General features: G+C 47.7%; 8 protein-coding genes across 8 annotated transcripts; 5 read left to right on the top strand and 3 right to left on the bottom strand.

Annotated features, from left to right (window-relative positions):
- Positions 1–466: 466 nt before the first annotated feature.
- On the top strand, positions 467–1,663 carry FMAN_11799 (uncharacterized protein; the record flags this gene model as incomplete). Its single annotated transcript, XM_041824510.1, has 3 exons — positions 467–643; positions 688–1,166; positions 1,216–1,663. The coding sequence occupies 3 exons, from the start codon at positions 467–469 to the stop codon at positions 1,661–1,663; spliced, it is 1,104 nt and encodes a 367-aa protein (XP_041689983.1).
- A 454-nt stretch (positions 1,664–2,117) lies between these two features.
- FMAN_11798 (uncharacterized protein) lies at positions 2,118–3,101 on the bottom strand (the record flags this gene model as incomplete). Its single annotated transcript, XM_041824509.1, has 2 exons — positions 2,118–2,962; positions 3,014–3,101. 2 exons carry the CDS (start codon positions 3,099–3,101, stop codon positions 2,118–2,120), a joined length of 933 nt encoding a protein of 310 aa, XP_041689982.1.
- A 465-nt stretch (positions 3,102–3,566) lies between these two features.
- Positions 3,567–5,422, bottom strand: FMAN_11797 (uncharacterized protein; the record flags this gene model as incomplete). Its single annotated transcript, XM_041824508.1, has 7 exons — positions 3,567–3,620; positions 3,671–3,733; positions 3,785–4,403; positions 4,450–4,808; positions 4,863–4,960; positions 5,019–5,117; positions 5,167–5,422. The coding sequence occupies 7 exons, from the start codon at positions 5,420–5,422 to the stop codon at positions 3,567–3,569; spliced, it is 1,548 nt and encodes a 515-aa protein (XP_041689981.1).
- A 535-nt stretch (positions 5,423–5,957) lies between these two features.
- Positions 5,958–7,513, top strand: FMAN_11796 (uncharacterized protein; the record flags this gene model as incomplete). Its single annotated transcript, XM_041824507.1, has 10 exons — positions 5,958–6,032; positions 6,092–6,133; positions 6,217–6,307; positions 6,356–6,378; positions 6,449–6,467; positions 6,513–6,635; positions 6,689–6,711; positions 6,761–6,798; positions 6,855–7,412; positions 7,465–7,513. The coding sequence occupies 10 exons, from the start codon at positions 5,958–5,960 to the stop codon at positions 7,511–7,513; spliced, it is 1,041 nt and encodes a 346-aa protein (XP_041689980.1).
- A 2,377-nt stretch (positions 7,514–9,890) lies between these two features.
- Positions 9,891–11,815, top strand: FMAN_11795 (uncharacterized protein; the record flags this gene model as incomplete). Its single annotated transcript, XM_041824506.1, has 6 exons — positions 9,891–10,035; positions 10,086–10,163; positions 10,213–10,924; positions 10,975–11,304; positions 11,352–11,395; positions 11,448–11,815. The coding sequence occupies 6 exons, from the start codon at positions 9,891–9,893 to the stop codon at positions 11,813–11,815; spliced, it is 1,677 nt and encodes a 558-aa protein (XP_041689979.1).
- Positions 11,816–11,929: 114 nt separating this feature from the next.
- Positions 11,930–13,925, bottom strand: FMAN_11794 (uncharacterized protein; the record flags this gene model as incomplete). Its single annotated transcript, XM_041824505.1, has 2 exons — positions 11,930–13,709; positions 13,777–13,925. The coding sequence occupies 2 exons, from the start codon at positions 13,923–13,925 to the stop codon at positions 11,930–11,932; spliced, it is 1,929 nt and encodes a 642-aa protein (XP_041689978.1).
- A 709-nt stretch (positions 13,926–14,634) lies between these two features.
- On the top strand, positions 14,635–15,955 carry FMAN_11793 (uncharacterized protein; the record flags this gene model as incomplete). The annotated part of the gene is made up of 3 exons (XM_041824504.1): positions 14,635–14,823; positions 14,879–14,930; positions 15,054–15,955. 3 exons carry the CDS (start codon positions 14,635–14,637, stop codon positions 15,953–15,955), a joined length of 1,143 nt encoding a protein of 380 aa, XP_041689977.1.
- A 504-nt stretch (positions 15,956–16,459) lies between these two features.
- FMAN_11792 (putative inosine triphosphate pyrophosphatase) lies at positions 16,460–17,104 on the top strand (the record flags this gene model as incomplete). Its single annotated transcript, XM_041824503.1, has 2 exons — positions 16,460–16,627; positions 16,676–17,104. 2 exons carry the CDS (start codon positions 16,460–16,462, stop codon positions 17,102–17,104), a joined length of 597 nt encoding a protein of 198 aa, XP_041689976.1.
- Positions 17,105–17,415: the final 311 nt, after the last annotated feature.

The following is a 17,415-nucleotide window of genomic DNA, read 5'->3' as shown; positions in this document are numbered from 1 at the left end:
CCCAACCTCTGCAAATCAACAGGCCGTGCCTCACCCCTGCATGAAATGACACCACCAACTGGTTGGTTCACCCCGGATCGCAGGCAAAAGGACCGTTCATCCTTTCTACTTCGGAGATTGATTCTATTCCCTCACTACCAAGACAGGATGGTCGCTACGGGTTCTTCATTGGCCTTGTCGTCATTCGATACTCACTCACTCTATTGAGCCGACAATGCGGTTACACTTCCGTTGTCTCCGAAAGTAAGTCCTCGTGACTTTGGAACCAACATACGATGGCCCGGCACTGCTTGTAGCAGTACCGGTCTGCATCTATCGTGATGTGCCGGGTGACAGAGGTCTATTGCACCATTGGCTGTGCCGCGCTGTTGGAGCCGATGTCTGGGCAACTTTATATACTGGGGGTCCTCCTTGGCCCCTCTCCAAGTGCCACTCTAGCCCGTCCGTGTAGGGTGAAGCCACAAAAATGATTGACAGAGGCATGGGATTTCCCGCCGATGGCGTCGACAATCATGGCTGGAAGTTATACATCACATCCTTAGTGATGATCATTTCATCGGGTTTGTTTGTCGTTGCGAGATGTATTGCGCGGTACTCAATACACAAGCTTGGGTCAGATGATGTTGCCATTATTGTTTCTCTGGTAAGTTGTTCGACCCCCAATGGCACAATCGCTAATTGTCCAAGATATCATCTGTTCTTTTATCGACCTACATACAGCTTGCGATACACCATGGCTACGGAATGCACAAAGCCGATCTCGAAAAGCCCGATCTTCGGATGGCGTTGAAGATGTTCTTTATCGCTCAGACACCGTACAAGGTAACCGTCTGCCTCAACAAAGTCGCCGCGATTCTGCTATATCTCCGATTATTCGTCACGAAATCGTTTCGTCTTTGGTCATTTGTGGTCTTGGGCGTCGTGGTTGGATACAGTATTGGTGGTGTTGCTGCGACAATTTGGCAATGTGTCCCCATCAAAGGCGCATGGGACAAGTCAGTTGATGCCAAGTGCATCGACTCGAATAAGTTCTGGGTTGCTTACGCTGTCCTCAATATCCTGACTGACGTTATGGTCTTGGGCCTTCCCATTATGCCCATCATGCGGCTGCAGACCAGCAGACGGGAAAAACTATTGCTCTGCTGCATCTTCCTTCTAGGTGGATTGTGAGTGGAAGCCCCGATATCTCCAGACTATAACTAACCAACATCAAAGTGTCACCATCACCTCGATCCTCCGAGTAACTTCGGTCTCAAATTCTCTCAGGAATAAGAAAGACATGACATGGAACTTTATTGATCGCGGCGTGTGGACCCTCATCGAAGCTAACCTCGGCATCATCGCTGCATGTCTGCCAGTGCTACGGCAACCCTTGGGCAAGATCTTCCCCCGCATTTTTGGATCAACCAAAAAGAGTTCCTTGTACTATACAGGGCCGGGTGGTCCCGCAAAGGGCTACAACTTGTCAGATATAGCTGCTCGAAGCCCTCGTCCAGGTATCTGGAAGAGCGGCGCATCTAGATCTGAACAAATCATTTCTGTTGGCGGACCACAAACAGAAGCAAGTCGCGACAGCGACGAGCGTTGTATTATTGCTGATTCAGTCAAAGGGAGTGATTTCGGCGGTGAGCTGGCTACTCATAAACCTGATCTAAGTAGATAGAAGACACAAAAGTTATCAATCGTATTTAAAAGTTCAGATCAAGGCACGGCCATATCTCCCAGAATAAGTGTAAGACGGGTAAAGTCTCCGCTAGTCGGCTTGCAGACAGGGTCGAAGATGCACTCAACGCCTAGCACAGGACATCTGTGCTATCGGCCAGTGGTCTGCTGGCATGTACTACAGCTGGTCATTTCTTTCTTCTGGGGCCGTTAGCCGACGATTGAGACGTGGCTATTGCAATAGTTTAGAAACTAGCAAAACGCCACTATGACGCTTAAAGTCAATAGCGCGACAGTGAGAAGAACCGCCCAAGAATTTTGGAACTAAGATTTCAGACCAAGAATAACCATAATATTAACTCAATTACTGCATGATCAAACATGATGTAATTTAACACTTTACGTAAAAAATGATGAAGGTCGTTATCCCGCCCTCGGTAGATGAGCTCTAACTATTAATCGTAGATTACAGCAGGTTCAATCTCAAGGTCAATAGACTGCGTATCAGCAGTAGGACCATTACCTTCCCGTCCCATAACAAGAGCAAAACCCGTTGCCAAACCAGAATACGTATAGAATCCCGTAAACGTCCCAGGCAAGGCTGAACAAATCGGGATCCTAGTAAGAGAGTCCTCCACGCACTGCCCAGCGGGAACAGAGCACTTCAGCCTGCGGTCGCGAGTCTGCTCACATGTGACCATAGCAATCCCTCCCATGACGTTGGTCTCGGTGCCGGGATCACAGAGCTTGAGGAAGTGGATGTCGCTGTCGCTATCGCTATCGCTATTTCTGACACCATATTGGAGACACAGGTAGTTTCCATTGACTATTTCTCTGACTTGGTTTGTGTCGGAGTCAATGGAGAATGCGAGGATTGGTGGGGAGCCTTCCAAATTCCATCCCATTTCGTGGTCTGTTGTTTTATGACCCCGGAGTTTTTGGCCGTAGACTTGCGTGTCGGTAGCGATGACGTTGAATGTTGGGATCGGCTCGAAGGTATCTGCGGTTGTGGTGGTGGCATCGGCTGTTGTTGTCTCAGCAGACGTGGTCACCGCAGTGGGTGTCGCCTCATCAGTGGTTGTAGTATCTATAGTGGCGGTCTCAGTAGTGGCGGTATCTGTTGTGCCAGTTGTCGCAAGCGTAGTTGACAAATCGACTGACACTGATGTTTCGGTGGTAGTCGCTGTCTCAGTAGCCTCAGATGTAGTCTTATCATTAACAGTAGACGTGGTACTGGTAGTAGTCGACAGATCGGCAGTGGCAGAAATGGTCGAAGTCACGGTCTCGACAGAAATAACACCTGTATTCAATTAGAGATGGTATAAGAACATAATTCAAGAGGCAAACTCACTAGAGCTAGCAGAAGGTCGAGGCTTGCAAACGCTGGCCATTGCAACATCAGTCGCAAGACCAAACGCGAAAAGGATGCTGAAGCGCATTTTCGTAGCGATAAGGAGTGACAAGAGTTGGATTGGAAGAGAGACTATAGAGCAAGGAGAAACACGAAGATACGGAAGGCGGATTAAACGTTTTTTCTAACACTTTGTCAGGGGTTCATTTTCCCATGCGACAGTTAGCGGAGTGAGGCTTGACGCTATTGACAATGAGCCTCAGCTGGCTCCATAGCCCAGGCACTAGGCCACGTCAAATTTTATCAATTAATCCTTCACAGCGGTCTAGAGCACCAAGAACCTCGAGCCAATCATGCTTCTGTTCAAGCGAAGAATAATGATACTAAAAAGCAAACCAGGGGTGAGCAAACTTGGCTGTCATGCTCTTCACCCCATAACTATGAACTACATCGACTTCACAATCAGATCAAATATTTTTGTCCGTTACAAGTAGGCTGATGATTAACTCCAATACTAGGTCAATGCGAAGAATTGCTCCGCAGGTTGGTGGACTCAAGTCTCTCGACGAGTAATGCGAACAGGGAAGTCTTCAATCAGCCAAATTCCCTACATCACCAGTCAGTAGCCACAATGTCAAACCGGAGGAGACAGCTTACAGCGTTCATGATATGAAGAGGTCTTTCAGGACGAGTCATACAAAAGTCAAATCGTCGCAACAACTGTCAGGCGTGATTAGTCACAACGCTCACCATCAAACAGTCAAGACTCACCTCGACAAAGATCTTATTCAGCTCAATAAACGCTACCGGTTTGCCCAGACACTGATACTTTCCGGTCGAGAACACAAGACTGACAACCTCAGCCATAGCTTCGTATTTCGCAGGATCCGCATTGATCCATCGCTCAGGTGAAAACAGACTTGCATCTTGACCAAAGATCTCCTTGGAGTGATAAACAGCAAATGGCGATTGTCCGATCTGTGTACCTCCGGGGATGAACTTTCCATCGATCTCATCGCCTTGAGGAGGAACCTGCTTGAACAGTGGCCCAGCTGCTGGAGCTTTGATCCTGAGACCTTCTTGGATAACAGCCTGGAGATATGGGAGTTTTCTTGCTTCAGCATCGGTAATCGGGGATGAGATACTTCCGGCCTTGATTGCCGTGTCGATTTCGGCTTGAAGTTTGAGATACATAATGGGATTGCTTAGGAGACTGAGCATGATGAGGCGGATGGTAGTTGCTGAAGTGTCACTTCCAGCGACGACGTTGAGAAGAGATTCCCTGGAAGCTTCTTCTTGCGTCAATCCGTGACGAATGAAAGAGCCGAGCATGTCTGGTCGCGACTCGGCACCTGGTGCGAATCGTTCCGCGACTTTTTTGTTTGCGACGCTACAATTGTCAGCTTCCCGCAGAATTTGACACCGACAAAACTCACCCGATGAAAGCACCAAACCCAAGCTTATCACTCTCTTTGGGCAACGCACCACTAAACAATCGTGAATGCAGCAGAGACACTAGCGACGGGATATTGGCTATGAACAAGGTTACTGGGAAGTAGGACTTTGTGATCTTGATAAAGTCAAAGACGTCGTCATCTTGCTCGATGTATCCAAACGGCTGACCGAAGGCAAGATCACTGATGACATCTAGAGTGAAGAACTGGATCTTTTGAGCAAAGTCTACTGGGCGGTAGTCTTTGTCTGTTGAGAGATATTTTGTGTCTAGGAGGTTGATGAGCTTGGCGATGTGTTCATCAATGGTGCGCTCGAGGGACTCGTTTTCTTTGCCAGAGTACTGTATCTGAAGTTAAGCTCCATGTCACGGTAATAGGTCTATCAGAGGGCTTACACCAGCGGCCATCTTGTTGCGCAGCTTTGCATGGGCGTCGTCATCTCTCATGGAGAAAAGGTTATCCTTTCCAGGCTCGAAACGAAGAGCATTATACCCTGCATTCAGTTAGCTGATTGATACGATGATACATTGGCTGTCAACGATATCTCCTACATGGTCCTCTTGTATACGCAGAGCGACTTGACATCATGCGCTTGAGCAGCTTGGGATCATCCGTAGCCAGCTCATTTGGCCCAATGCGCACGAGAGATCCTGGAAACAGAGTCAGCTATGGTTGCTAAGAGCGGAATTTAGATCGTACCGTATTTCTCATTGGCTTGTTGAATCGCATACGGCTGGATTCCCTTGAAGGATTGTCTCACCATCCAAGCTTTGGAGAACCCCGCCCAAAACGGACCAGGAACATGTGATAGTCGGTACCAAGTGCGCAATGTGTCAGCTACGAAAAGAACCACTAGCCCAAGGATGGCCGTGACAAAGACGGCGCGAGGATGGTCGGCAACGCTTTGCCAGACATCGCGCAGGAGCCCTGCAGAGGTATCACCTTCAGCGCTCATCTTGAAGTGTGTTTGAGCAGTTCATCGACCCGTGATGAGCGTGCGAAGGAAGAGAAAGCATTTCGTTCAGGAGCAATTGACTAATCAGACTAATCAGCCGACGACGCCGTTGAAGATTGAGATACCCTGTAACGGCGCAGGGCGTCACCGGAGTTTGTCCAGTCAGATCATGTTGATTTGAAGGCGCATGAACGCTACCGAGCTTGACGTTGATAAAAACCACTCATATCAGGCAGTACAGCCCCTCTAACGAGTCCGTCAGGTTTTCAGTATGCCAAATAGTTAGTGGAGCTGTACCACCAACAGCGGACCAAGACCCCTAAATGATCTGACTCTGCACGTCGATGGCGCATTTCGGAAGCCATCCCCGTCCAAATCAATTGGCGGAACATCAGTAACGCCACGCTCCGGATCGAAGGAACTCATCACGCTACACAAGGAACGGCCCGGCACAGAAAAATAAAGAAAGAGGGGGCGTTCCTTTGAATCAATCCTCTGTGATCCACAGCTTAATCACACTCTGGCCCCATCGACGATGGCACTTCAAGAGTCCCAGCACGAGGGCAGCACTCCGCCCCCAGAGCCTGTCATCCAAATCCAAGATGCTATCGTAAGAAATTCTAGTGCTCTTTTGCTGTGCATGAGCGGGGTCTGATTTGACGTGCATAGGCTGCAGGTGACGACGACGACGCCGATTCCTCGATTGGCGAGGTAAGTTTCAATGACTAGCTGCTGTCATGGGTCACTTTACGCTTTGACGGAGCCTCAAAATGACGTATTTTGATGATGCATAGGAAGTAGAGCCATCGGTTGTTTCAATCTCGTCGAGCATTTTGGCTTATCGACAGGAAAATGGTCGCAGCTATCATGCTTTGAGTAGTGGGAGTAAGATAATCTCGTGCCGGTCAGTAACAAAAAACTGACAAGTCATAGAATATGTCCTGCCGAATGACGAAGTAAGTTTGATCAACAGACTTAATACCGGATCGGGCATTTTGCATACTACATGTTACTGACTGGATGAAGGAAGAGAATGAAAGACTGGGTATGTCGGAACCTGCAATTGTCAGAGCAATGCTGACATGACTAGACTTACAACACGAGCTTTACGTTCGAACGCTCGATGGAGACCTTGCTGTATGTCCCAAAGCGAAAGGCGCGAATCGTGTCCTGGACATGGGAACAGGCACTGGCTCGTGGGCCATCGACTACGGTAAGGTCTTGCTGCAATGCATTCAGTAACATTGAGCACTTACATATTTCCAGCTGATGCAAACCCTCAAGCAGAGGTAACAAGGTCTTTGTCGCGTTGCTTGCTTGATCTTGCTGACTTGATAGGTCATTGGAGTTGACCTGAGCCCAATCCAACCAGCTCTGTACGTAAAGCCTCTGGCACTCGACCGCGTGATAAAATACTGAAATCCCTTCCCAGTGTCCCACCAAACGTTAGCTTTGAAATAGACGACCTCGAAAAAGAATGGACCTGGACACAGAAATTTGACTTCATCTTTGCCCGCATGATGCTCGGCTGCTTCACTGACTTTCCGCAAATCATCAAAGTCGCCTTCGACAACCTCGAGCCCGGCGGCTACCTCGAACTCCAAGACATGTCCCTCCCCGCACGCTCCGACGACAGAACCCTCTACCCCGAAAGCTACCTCTCCAAGTGGTGCAGATCCTGCTTCGAAGCTGGTCAGAATCTCGGTCGTCCCGTGTTTCCGACAACAGAGTATAAAAACTACCTCGCTGCCGCTGGGTTTGTCGACATCGTCGAGGTGCAGCAGAAGTGGCCGACAAATCCGTGGCCGAGAGAAAGGAAGTTTAAGGACCTGGGGGCCTGGGCCTGCGCGAATATCGCTGGCGGCTTAGATGGCTTGTCGTTGGCGTATTTCACGAGGGGCCTTGGGTGGTCGACTGAGGAGACGAGGATGTTTTGTGCGCATGTGAGAAAGGACTTGCAGAACCCTAGGATTCATGCGTATTGGCCTATGTAAGTGCCGACTGAATATGATTGGATGATGTGACACTGACTTTGGGATTAGCTACTTTGTCTATGGTAGAAAGCCACTGGCTCCTGCAGGATCCCCGTAGGACTCGTTTCTCTTGAGATATGATAGAGCGTGGCTTTTGTGCGTAGTTTAGCCACCGCCTCAGCTGATGAAATTATGAAAGTCTATGAGAAGAAACTTGTTTCATTGAATGAGCTTACATATCATGAGACTTGCTTGATAAGTGGAAAAGTAGTGATGATTATGCATGCGTCTTGACGCTGGAGGCCAACCATTAATGACTGCAGCCCCTCATATCGTCTCGTGTAAACTATATACCTGGGCTGTAGAAGATGATAACTTCCCTTGCTTTTAATTTATCGCCATCTTATTGGTTCCCAAGAGCGGTGATTGGTTGACGGCGTTAAGACATATTAGGTTCTTTGTGATCGTTATAAGCTCTCAGCCACAGCAGTCAATTACGAATGAGGATCATTAAAGCTAATTTAGCCCGAATGTCGAAGAAACGAACAGATATCACCCCCAAACTGGCTCTTGAGTGAAGTATAAAAAGCCTGCCTCCTCCCCTTCTTTGAAGCATAGTGACCCAGCTCCTTAAACAACACATACTTGAAAACTCCAACTCTTCCCAACCAACAAGTCTTAACCTCAAGACATCTACTCCACTATTGTCATCTAAAACCTTGAAACCCTGAATCCAATCTTGTAGGTTCATGCAAGCCTATACGTTGTCATAAACACGGCCTAAAGTTCAGCAGACAGCATTGGCCGCGACTATGAGACTCAAACTTATTGCACTATCCGTCATCAGCTTTGCAGTAGCTGTAAATGCTGACATCAACCTCTTCGAAGACTGTCATATCTTGTGTTCCGTGGGCAAAATGACTTGCTTGGGAAAACCTGGCGTGTCACCTCCACTTCAATCAACTGTTGCTAAGTGCACCAAGGCTTACAAAAAGTGCTGGTCCAATTGCGTGGAGCGTTGGAGGGCAGGAATAGCCGAGGGTGGTTTTTGATAGAAAAGCAATATCTTCTATGATACGGAAAACGGTTGAAGTACAAAAGATGTTTCCATCATATACAGCCTTTCCATTGCTAGTCTTATGGATGGAATGCACAATGATCATATTTGTTGTGCCAGAAGTCACTTGCAACTGTCAGCACTCAAAGTGAGACCAGCCAGGCGTCAGCCTACCACATTATATGACGTGCTCTGATGCGGGAGGCCGACCACTTACCCCGCAGCATGATAAAAAGGATAAGAAATGATTGTAAATAACTTCCACAGCCTCCAGAAACGTAAATCTCTAAAATAAATCAACTCATAGGAACGAGAACAAGACGAGTACCTTGGCTACTCACAGCACAGAGTATCAAGAACTACGACATACACGCACGATAACAGCGATCTTCGAAATGAAGCCCCTCCATCTTCTTATTGCAATCGCCTCTTTTTCGACGACCGCCGTCGCAGGCCCGATCGCTTACGGCGTCTGTCAGGCGGGATGCGCCTCTGTCGCGATGGCTTGCTATGCAGCTGGTGGTGCGACCTGGGGAGCTACCGCCGGAGCTACGGCCCCAGCTACGATTGCAGCCTGCAACAGTGCATTCGGAGTTTGTTCCGCTGCTTGCGCTCAAACGGCTTTGATCGCTCCCACGCCATAATCTTGAGGTTGGGGCAAGCCACTGGGGAGGATGTTTGTCGTCGAGAAACTGCAAAACGACAAGGCTATTGTATGTTCCTAAGAGGATACCTGTTTTTATGATGGGATGGTAGGATCAGAATGGGAAGAGATACTCATATTGGGGGAAGGCATGGGTCCATCACTGTATGCTAGGGGCCAACAGGCAGGCAGGCAGCAGCGTTCGTTGATAAGAATGTTAATCCATGTTCTGATTATGATGTCGTGGGAATGAATGGGAGAATATGCTTGATTTGGGGACCAAGCCAAGACCTTAGTGCTTACCATGGAGTGTGCAGATTGGCCAGGTCTGCTGGGATTGAAACGTCAACCCAGCGCTTAAGCTCGAATACGCTCCGTGGTCCCCAGTTAAGACAAATATACGAGAGCGATAATTGAAGATCGCCACCAGGTTTGCAACTTAAAACTTAAAGACTATGGTTGGGATTCGGGGGAATTCCATTGAAGCGTTAGCCCCATTCAACATTTTCCAGGGTTCCATCATCAAAGGATTTACTGGCATGTGAACTGCAACATGGTAAGCAGTGTTTTGCAAACATGGTCTGAGCTGTCCAACAAAAACTTGGCACCAACAACGGCCCCCAAATAACATCCTTTAATTTCCCTCGCACCAACAGCCATCTCGCATCATTTCAACACGCTGACTGAATTCTAATTTTGTCTTTCCTTCTACCAGAAGCATCCCCTTCACTAATGAGTTGCAAATTTGTACATATGTCTTGACAGAGTGACAACAGCCCTATACATTTGATCACAATGAGGTGGGCTATTACGAGACTGGTCGTTATCTCTTGTTTCCCTTGGCTATGCTGCGCGATAGAACTCGAAACGCGGCAGAGCTCCAAGGGATCAGCACAATTGCCAGCCAACGATGACTTCATTCGACGGTCGCTACTGTCCGGTAAGGAAATATCTTGAACATTCATCTCAGTAACTTACCCCAATGCGAAGTTGCTGTACTTAAGGACTATGTTTATATCGACGGCGGAGAGGTTAGTTCCGACCTCGACGAGTCACGGTCAACAGCCGGTAAAGCAGCGCCAAGATCAATACCGCGGGTAATACTAACATCGAGCAGTCAGTCTTACCCTTTCGCTGCCGCTAGATGAATCGTGGACAAACGATACAGTCGCATTCAAAGAAAGTGAGAAAGGACCATCGCCATATCTGAAACAACCAGCTCTTTGGGTCGATGAAGAACGATCAGCAATTTACTCATGGGGCGGCCAAGGCTCTTACAAGAATACCTCATCAGCTGGAGACCACCATTTATATGCCTTCGAGGCTGATGATGGTAAGGGAAATTGGTCAATTCATGACCCTGAGGACGACACATTATTCAGCTCTTTGTATCGGACTGTGAGAGGGGCTTACACTACTTGCCATGGCGTCGGATATCATCTCGGTGGCTATGGCGAGAGAAGGACTGATGAGAGGTTCACTGATGGCAGTTATGTTGAACGACCACTTGATGGGCTGCTGACTTACAATATGACGACTCAAAAGTGGACAAACGAGTCCACAAAAGCATTGGACTATGCCACTTGGTCCGGTAGGGCGACCTGTATACCTTCCATCGGTACTTCAGGATTGTTGGTCTTCATGGGTGGCGCAAAGGTGAAGATGCCCGCCTTCAGAAACGCGTCAGAGCCAGTTTCCTTCACCAATATTACGATATTCAATCCTAGCTCCAAAGAGTGGTACTATCAACAAACTTCAGGCATCTCTCCAGATCCTAGAGTTGATTTTTGTTCTGTCGGAGTACAGGGGCCGAACAATACATATGATATGTACGCATTCAAAACGGCTTTTGTCATCGGCTTCAGCTGACCTTGAATAGATACATCTACGGAGGCTGGAACACTTGGAATGACAAGACAAAGGCGTACGGCGATGTGTGGGTCTTATCGCTTCCGGCTTTCAAGTGGTTTAAGGCGGACGTCGAAGGACCAAAACGTGGAATGCATGGATGCGCTCTTGTTGGAAAGCGTCAGATGCTAAGCATAGGTGGCAACAACTGGGGCAAAGACGAAGGTTGGAAGGACAAGGATCCTTGGACTCAGGGAATCGGTATTCTCGACTTGCCGAGTTTGACTTGGTCTAGTGAGTATGATGCGGAAGCTGAGGATTATGAATCGCCCAAGGTTGTGAAAGACTGGTACCAGAGCGGGTATGTATTCTGGTGTCCTTGCTATTCTGCTTATTGACATGAACCAGGGATCGCGTTGAGTGGGACAACAGGGACGTCGAAAAGCTGTTCGGTAAGCTTTCACTCTATGTTGTATGCTGACAATGTTCTTACTGACTTAATAGCTTCGATGTCATCGACAACACCGAGGTCAACAAACGGCCCCGAATCCGGTCCTCTCCCCAGCAACTCATCGCCAACACCAGTTGGGGCTATCGCAGGTGGTGTAGTCGGTGGAGTTGCCGCTATAGTGGCTCTTGTTGGTGTTTGGCTATGGATACGTCGTCGGAAGAGAAATGCCAGCGAACATCCTCCACAAAACAGCGATGAGGGAGACACGAAGCAGTGGGACAAAGCTGAGCTTTCAGCCGACAGTTCGAAGCAGAACAGATTGCAAGAGTTGGAAAGTGGTCAAGCTGCTGCTGAGTTACCGGCAGCTACTTCACCGCTCGAGGCGAATAGGCAGACACAGCGACATGAGCTGGAAGGTTGAAACTTGATATACCATCGCATATATTGCAAGACAGTCTATTATCTGTTTCAGTTGAAGAATAGATCTAACCGAAGATTCCAATACGCCAGGAACCCGGCTTGAGAAAACATACTCTTAGGTCTTCACGAATTTATCAAAATTAACAACCAATTCTCTCAGTGTTTTTGCTTTCAGGTGGCATTCTTTCCCCTGGGCTCTCATTCTTGATCCGAGATTATCCAAGTACCTTTTCAATTTAGACCCTTCCATCTCCGTCAATGGTGGAACTTTCGCTTTCTTGAACAGGATGCTGAAGATGTAGCGCAAAATATCTACATTTCTTCGACAGGCGGTTATGACGGATGCATGCTGTTCGTAAAGTCCTGCGGCAAGTAATTGACAGTCTTGGTCATCGCTAGCATACAACTTGGTTGCGGCTACCCTCAACTTTGCCCTTGTCGTAGTCTCGGTCTTGAGCAGCGTCGCGAACAGGTCTTGCAGTTCTATCGCCAAGAGTTGAAAACCTAAGTCCGGACTCAAGACCAGCCTCTGAACTACTTGTTGTATGCCGAACTGAAGCTGGACCTGCGAATCATATGGAGGCAAACAGACTATCATATGCCATGTTTCACCGACTTGGGAAACCTCGTCAATACACTGCACTCGTGCTTGTGTGTTACCGAGTTTATAGTTGTGTATATGTTTTCTGAGATCGTTGTACCCTTTGAACTTATCTTCAAGCTCTGCATAACAAAGCAAGGCTTGTATCTTGGCTGCCTGGGCCATTCCTTGGGCTTTTACTGACCAGCACTGTGGTGGATTTTTCCCAGCAAGCAAAGCACCCGTCTGTTGCCAAAGTTCTGACGAAAGCTGCTCTGCCAATGTCTTTTCGTGACAGATGTAGTGAGCGGCATAGCTATAGTTGATGAGTACAAGTAGTGTTCTCTCATCATACAACCCATTTCCTGTAGTTTCATTAAGAGCCCTTGCTTCTTCGTAAGCTCTCTTGTAGTGGACAAGGAACACGTCTTTCTTCAACTTGCTTCTGTCATGATGCTGGTAGTAGTCTGCCCAGGCTTCTAGGACAACTGGATCATGTGGCTGAAGTCTACTTGATAGCGCTCTAGCTGAACAGAGGCAGCTTATAGTTGCAATATCTTTGAGATCCCTCAGCGGGATGTCCTGGATAAGTTCAAGAGCGCGGCCCATCTCGGTATTGGAACCTTGAGTTATGCGAGTGAAAGCCTCTCTTAGCTCGTCAAAAAATAGCCTCATCAACAAAGCCTGAGAATCTTCGGGGTAGCCGAGTTGGAATGAAACCCCACGTAAGAGGCGACAAACGTTCCATAGCGCAGGTAGGTCCTTGGGGGTTGATTCCTTCTCATTCACCTCCACTCGGGTGAAGACGTTTTCTTTGAGGATATTGGTGATGATTTCCTGCATTTCCTGCACGCCTTTTTGCTTCAAGGCCTTTTTATCCAACTTGTCCTTGACTAGGTTGCTTGAAAATATGAAATCCTTTTTCTTCTGAGGCAGTATTGAGATCTCTCGGCAAAGGCTCAAAGCACGGCACCATCTGCCAGCAATGGCTGGTTTCTGTTCACGTTCTTCCTTCTCAGCAACGTTTGCATCTTGGATGGTGCCATTGTTCTGCTGCGCAAGTCGTGAAGGATAGGTGTCAAAGAAGCCTTTAATGTACTTGTCAAGTGAATGAAGCACCTGAAAATGATGTTGGAAGCATTGAAAGGAAAGTGACCGAGGAACCGTACCAGCAACTAAGCCAGCTATGTAGTCTGGTAAGTCAGGAAATATTGCCGCAATGCTACTTGGTCTTGTTCGATTTCCACGGGCTACTCTGTTGTTCTTTGCACAATCCCGCCAATTCCTCTTTATTTGGTTTCTGAATGCGTCTTCGCTGTAGAGTCATGTTATAAATCATCCTTTTTCTGACGACTCCGTACAGCTTTAGAAAGACCACTTACGTTGCTTTGAAATGGTAGATCAACTCCAATGCCATTAAAGTCTTCTCCAAGCTGTAGCCTTGGTCGATGTATATGTTGTGAAATATCGGGTGTATAGCCCGCCATTGATCTCGAGAATACGCTGATTCTCCTGTGCGACTAGGTGCCATTTTGAGTCGTATTTAGCTTGTATTGCTGTTCCTCGCCGATCTGAACTGAAGGCTTTGACTGTCTCTAGTACTTTGTCTCGGAATCAAAAGGCGATTGACACGAGAGGCAGTGGCCTTTGGATGGGATTTTGGGGCATATAACCTTGATGTACGGATCCCAGCCATAAGCAACATTGTCGCACAAGAGCGGAGGTGATGCATGGCTTTGACCAGCTGACCAACCTCTACGGTAAACAAGGGTGCCTGATCTGGAAACACCATTGGACTTCACTAAGTGGTCAGTGGAGACAACTTGGGTTCATTGGTTGATAGACTCAGTGTCAGCACGTCTTATTGGTAGCACTTTTTCCGCGACAAACAGGGATTCTCAAGTAATTGTGTTATTGATTATATGGGACAAACACTGCTATGCTTAACGCCAGATGTCACTCATGCATCAAGACCTCATTAAGCCGAATATCCCATGTGCAAGAGGCTCATGATATCAACCGCTGAAACCCAATAATGGGAGAGAAAGCATATGCATAATGATTACAAGGTCTGAGTCTGACGCTTGATAGCAGAGAGGTGCATGAATTGAACAACTTTTCTATAAATTCGAGGTCTGCCACCTCTCGGACCTGAAATTCTTTTCTTTTTCTTTTTCTTCTACAAACTCTGCCAGAGCCTCCCCATCAGCAATTGCTAGCATCCAGCCTTCCCCTACACAATGTTCTCCAACTCTTCCCGTTCCTCTACCCATCGAGGAAAGCACGGAAAGTCCTCCTCGTCCTCATCTTCATCCTCATCCCACAAGCGTTCCTCCAAGTCCGCAAGCAAGCCTAGCAACAGCGTTGTCAAAGCTGTTGAACAGGACATCTACCACCAAGAGAACACGTCTTTGTGGGAAGATGTTAAGGTCACCGAAGGGGAACCCTAGCACCCTCGTCCTCGCTCTTGTGGCACCAGAGCAGCGCAAGGCTATGAGAAAGCTTATTGATGATAAGATCAAGAAGAGGAAAATTCGTAAGTTGATTTATAATGTTTCTCCAGGATTAATAACCAAGGCTCTGTCTCTATCCCACCTGGAGAATTAGCTTTTCTTTGACCACTGCGATATAGTGAACGACATTTCTGACTGGACTCCAGGATCATCCGTCGTGGTCACTACCCAAGACCAACTTCAGGACCACCTCGGAAGCGCTATGACCAATAGCATCGCCGCTAAGAAAGCCTTCAAGACTTTGTATCTTCTTGTGAGCTCCACAGTTGCTGAGTTGACATACAACATCGAAGGCTTTGTCGACAAAGTCTTTATCAGGCCTTGCGGAGCTGGCGGTCGACTAGATGCACTTCGTATCGGAAGCTCCTCAACCTACTGTGGTTTCAAGACCTTCAAGTGGGACGCTCGCCCTTCCCAGCTCCAACAGAGTAACAAAGAGTTGGCCCACCTCCAGGGCTGCAATTTTGACCTCAGTGACTGTTCGCAGGAAGACCTCCAGTTTCTTCAGCAGCCCAGAGAGGCTCCCGATCTTTCACCTGAAGACAAATACAACACTATGCAGAGAGTCCAAGAGCTTAAAGACATAGAAGTCAGTGAGAAAGCCAGAAATCCCTCTAGTAGCTGCGCTGATGGCACTGAAGTGTGGTTCCAGAAGTGGAAGAGCTTCTTAGCTACAGCTATGGCAGCTGGTGCAGGCGCAGCGGGCATGACCAGTGGCTTCTGGATGAGTGCTGGTGGCATCACGGTCAAAGGCCCTTTTGGACTCTATTTGGCCTCTGGGTATGCTACAGTAGGTGGCTTCGGAGCCGTTGGTGCTGCTGGAGTCGGCTCAGCGGTTGCCGCTTATGGCATGGTCTACTTTATTCCCTGGGATCGTGTTTGGGATCACCTTCGAGCCAAACTTTGGCAGATTTGGGATAAGATCTGCGGGGTTCTCATTTGGATCAAGGATAAGCTGGCTGAATTGGCAAGTACTGTTCTTACTAAAGTGTCGTTGGCTGTTCAGGGTGCTCCAAAGCCTGCGAGGCTTTCCATGTCATATGTTTAACCTTCTGTTTTCGGAAGTTAGTTTCTTTTCCTTCATTTCACCGTTCGTTAAGGTTCAATTTGTCGGTTTTTTTCTTTTTTTTTCTTTTCCCCGTTAGTCAGTCACTCTTTTTGGCGACGCCTATCAGAAGCATACGTACACTCGCTTCCAGGCTCCAGTTTGGAGCTTTCTTCCTTACCTACGTTCGCTTTTGCCAACGTATCATGTTTCTGTTCGCGAAATTCTCTGGTTTAAATAGGGTTACTACGAGACAGATTGCTCTGCATATAGTTATAGTTATTACTCAATTTCCTCCTGGCCAACACCGTTTCCAATAACATTATAGTGCTCTTTATTACCAATGCTCTTATCATTGCTTGTGGAGTACTGTGCTCAGTGGGTCTAAGCCCGGTACCGGAGTCAGATAAAACCGATTGGCCTGATGAATCATACCCGTCGGCCAGTCAAGGCACTTTTAGAAATTGGTTTCGCAGCAAAAACATCACTTATTTGAAAATCGCCATAATGACTGAAATCAACCTCATTACTGGGAATACTAACAAAATAGCCGATATCAAAGCTATCCTCGCCCACTCTGGAATTATTGTTCACAATCAATCTCTCGATTTGCCTGAGATACAAGGATCGATCGAAGAAATCACAATCGCAAAATGTCGCAGAGCCGCAGAAATGGTGAAATGTCTTCCACATACGCACGATTCAGACTGACACATTCGGCAGGTCGACGGTCCAGTCGTCGTGGATGACACAGCTCTTTGCTTCAATGCAATGAACGGTATGCCGGGGCCTTACATAAAATTCTTCCTCGAGGCCTTAGGACCCGAAAAGCTACATTTTTTGCTAGCCGGCTTCTCAGACAAAACCGCTGAAGCAGTGGCGACAATAGGATACTGTGAAGGTCCTGGTCATGAGCCAGTGCTGTTTCAAGGACGAATTGACGGGACAATTGTACCCGCAAGAGGTGTGATGAGATATGGGTGGCAGACGTGCTTTCAGCCTGACGGGATGGTTCTGACATTGGCGGAGATGCCAGATGAAGAGAAGCATAAGATATCACATCTTGGGATAGCTTTGCAAAAGTTTAGTACATGGCTGAACGTGAACCAGTATTCTGCTGATGGTGAGGAAAGCGATAGAAAACTAGAATAAAAATGCAGAACTCCTACTCCAGGCTCGTGCAGCTGAGAGTACTTGACCAATCTCCCTTCTTTCTATCAGGTTAATTTCATCATGGCCTGGATCAAGGGTACCCCTTCCTGCTTAGTATGGTCCTTGCCTGTCGTGATGGGACTTGTTTGTCCTGTCCACGACGTATTATTTGAGATTTCTGTGGTAGTAAGCTCACGTTAGCATTGTCAGTTGTGCTGTCTACATCGTTCGTTTCTCAAATACCAAAGTTAACTGCTACAGACTGTATCAAAGACGTCTTCTGTCAACGTCTTATCAACACCTAAGCTTTT

This window comes from Fusarium mangiferae (assembly GCF_900044065.1).
Source record: "Fusarium mangiferae strain MRC7560 genome assembly, contig: FMAN_scaffold018, whole genome shotgun sequence".
Taxonomy (NCBI): domain Eukaryota; kingdom Fungi; phylum Ascomycota; class Sordariomycetes; order Hypocreales; family Nectriaceae; genus Fusarium; species Fusarium mangiferae.
This window is presented reverse-complemented; position numbering and strand designations above follow the sequence as displayed.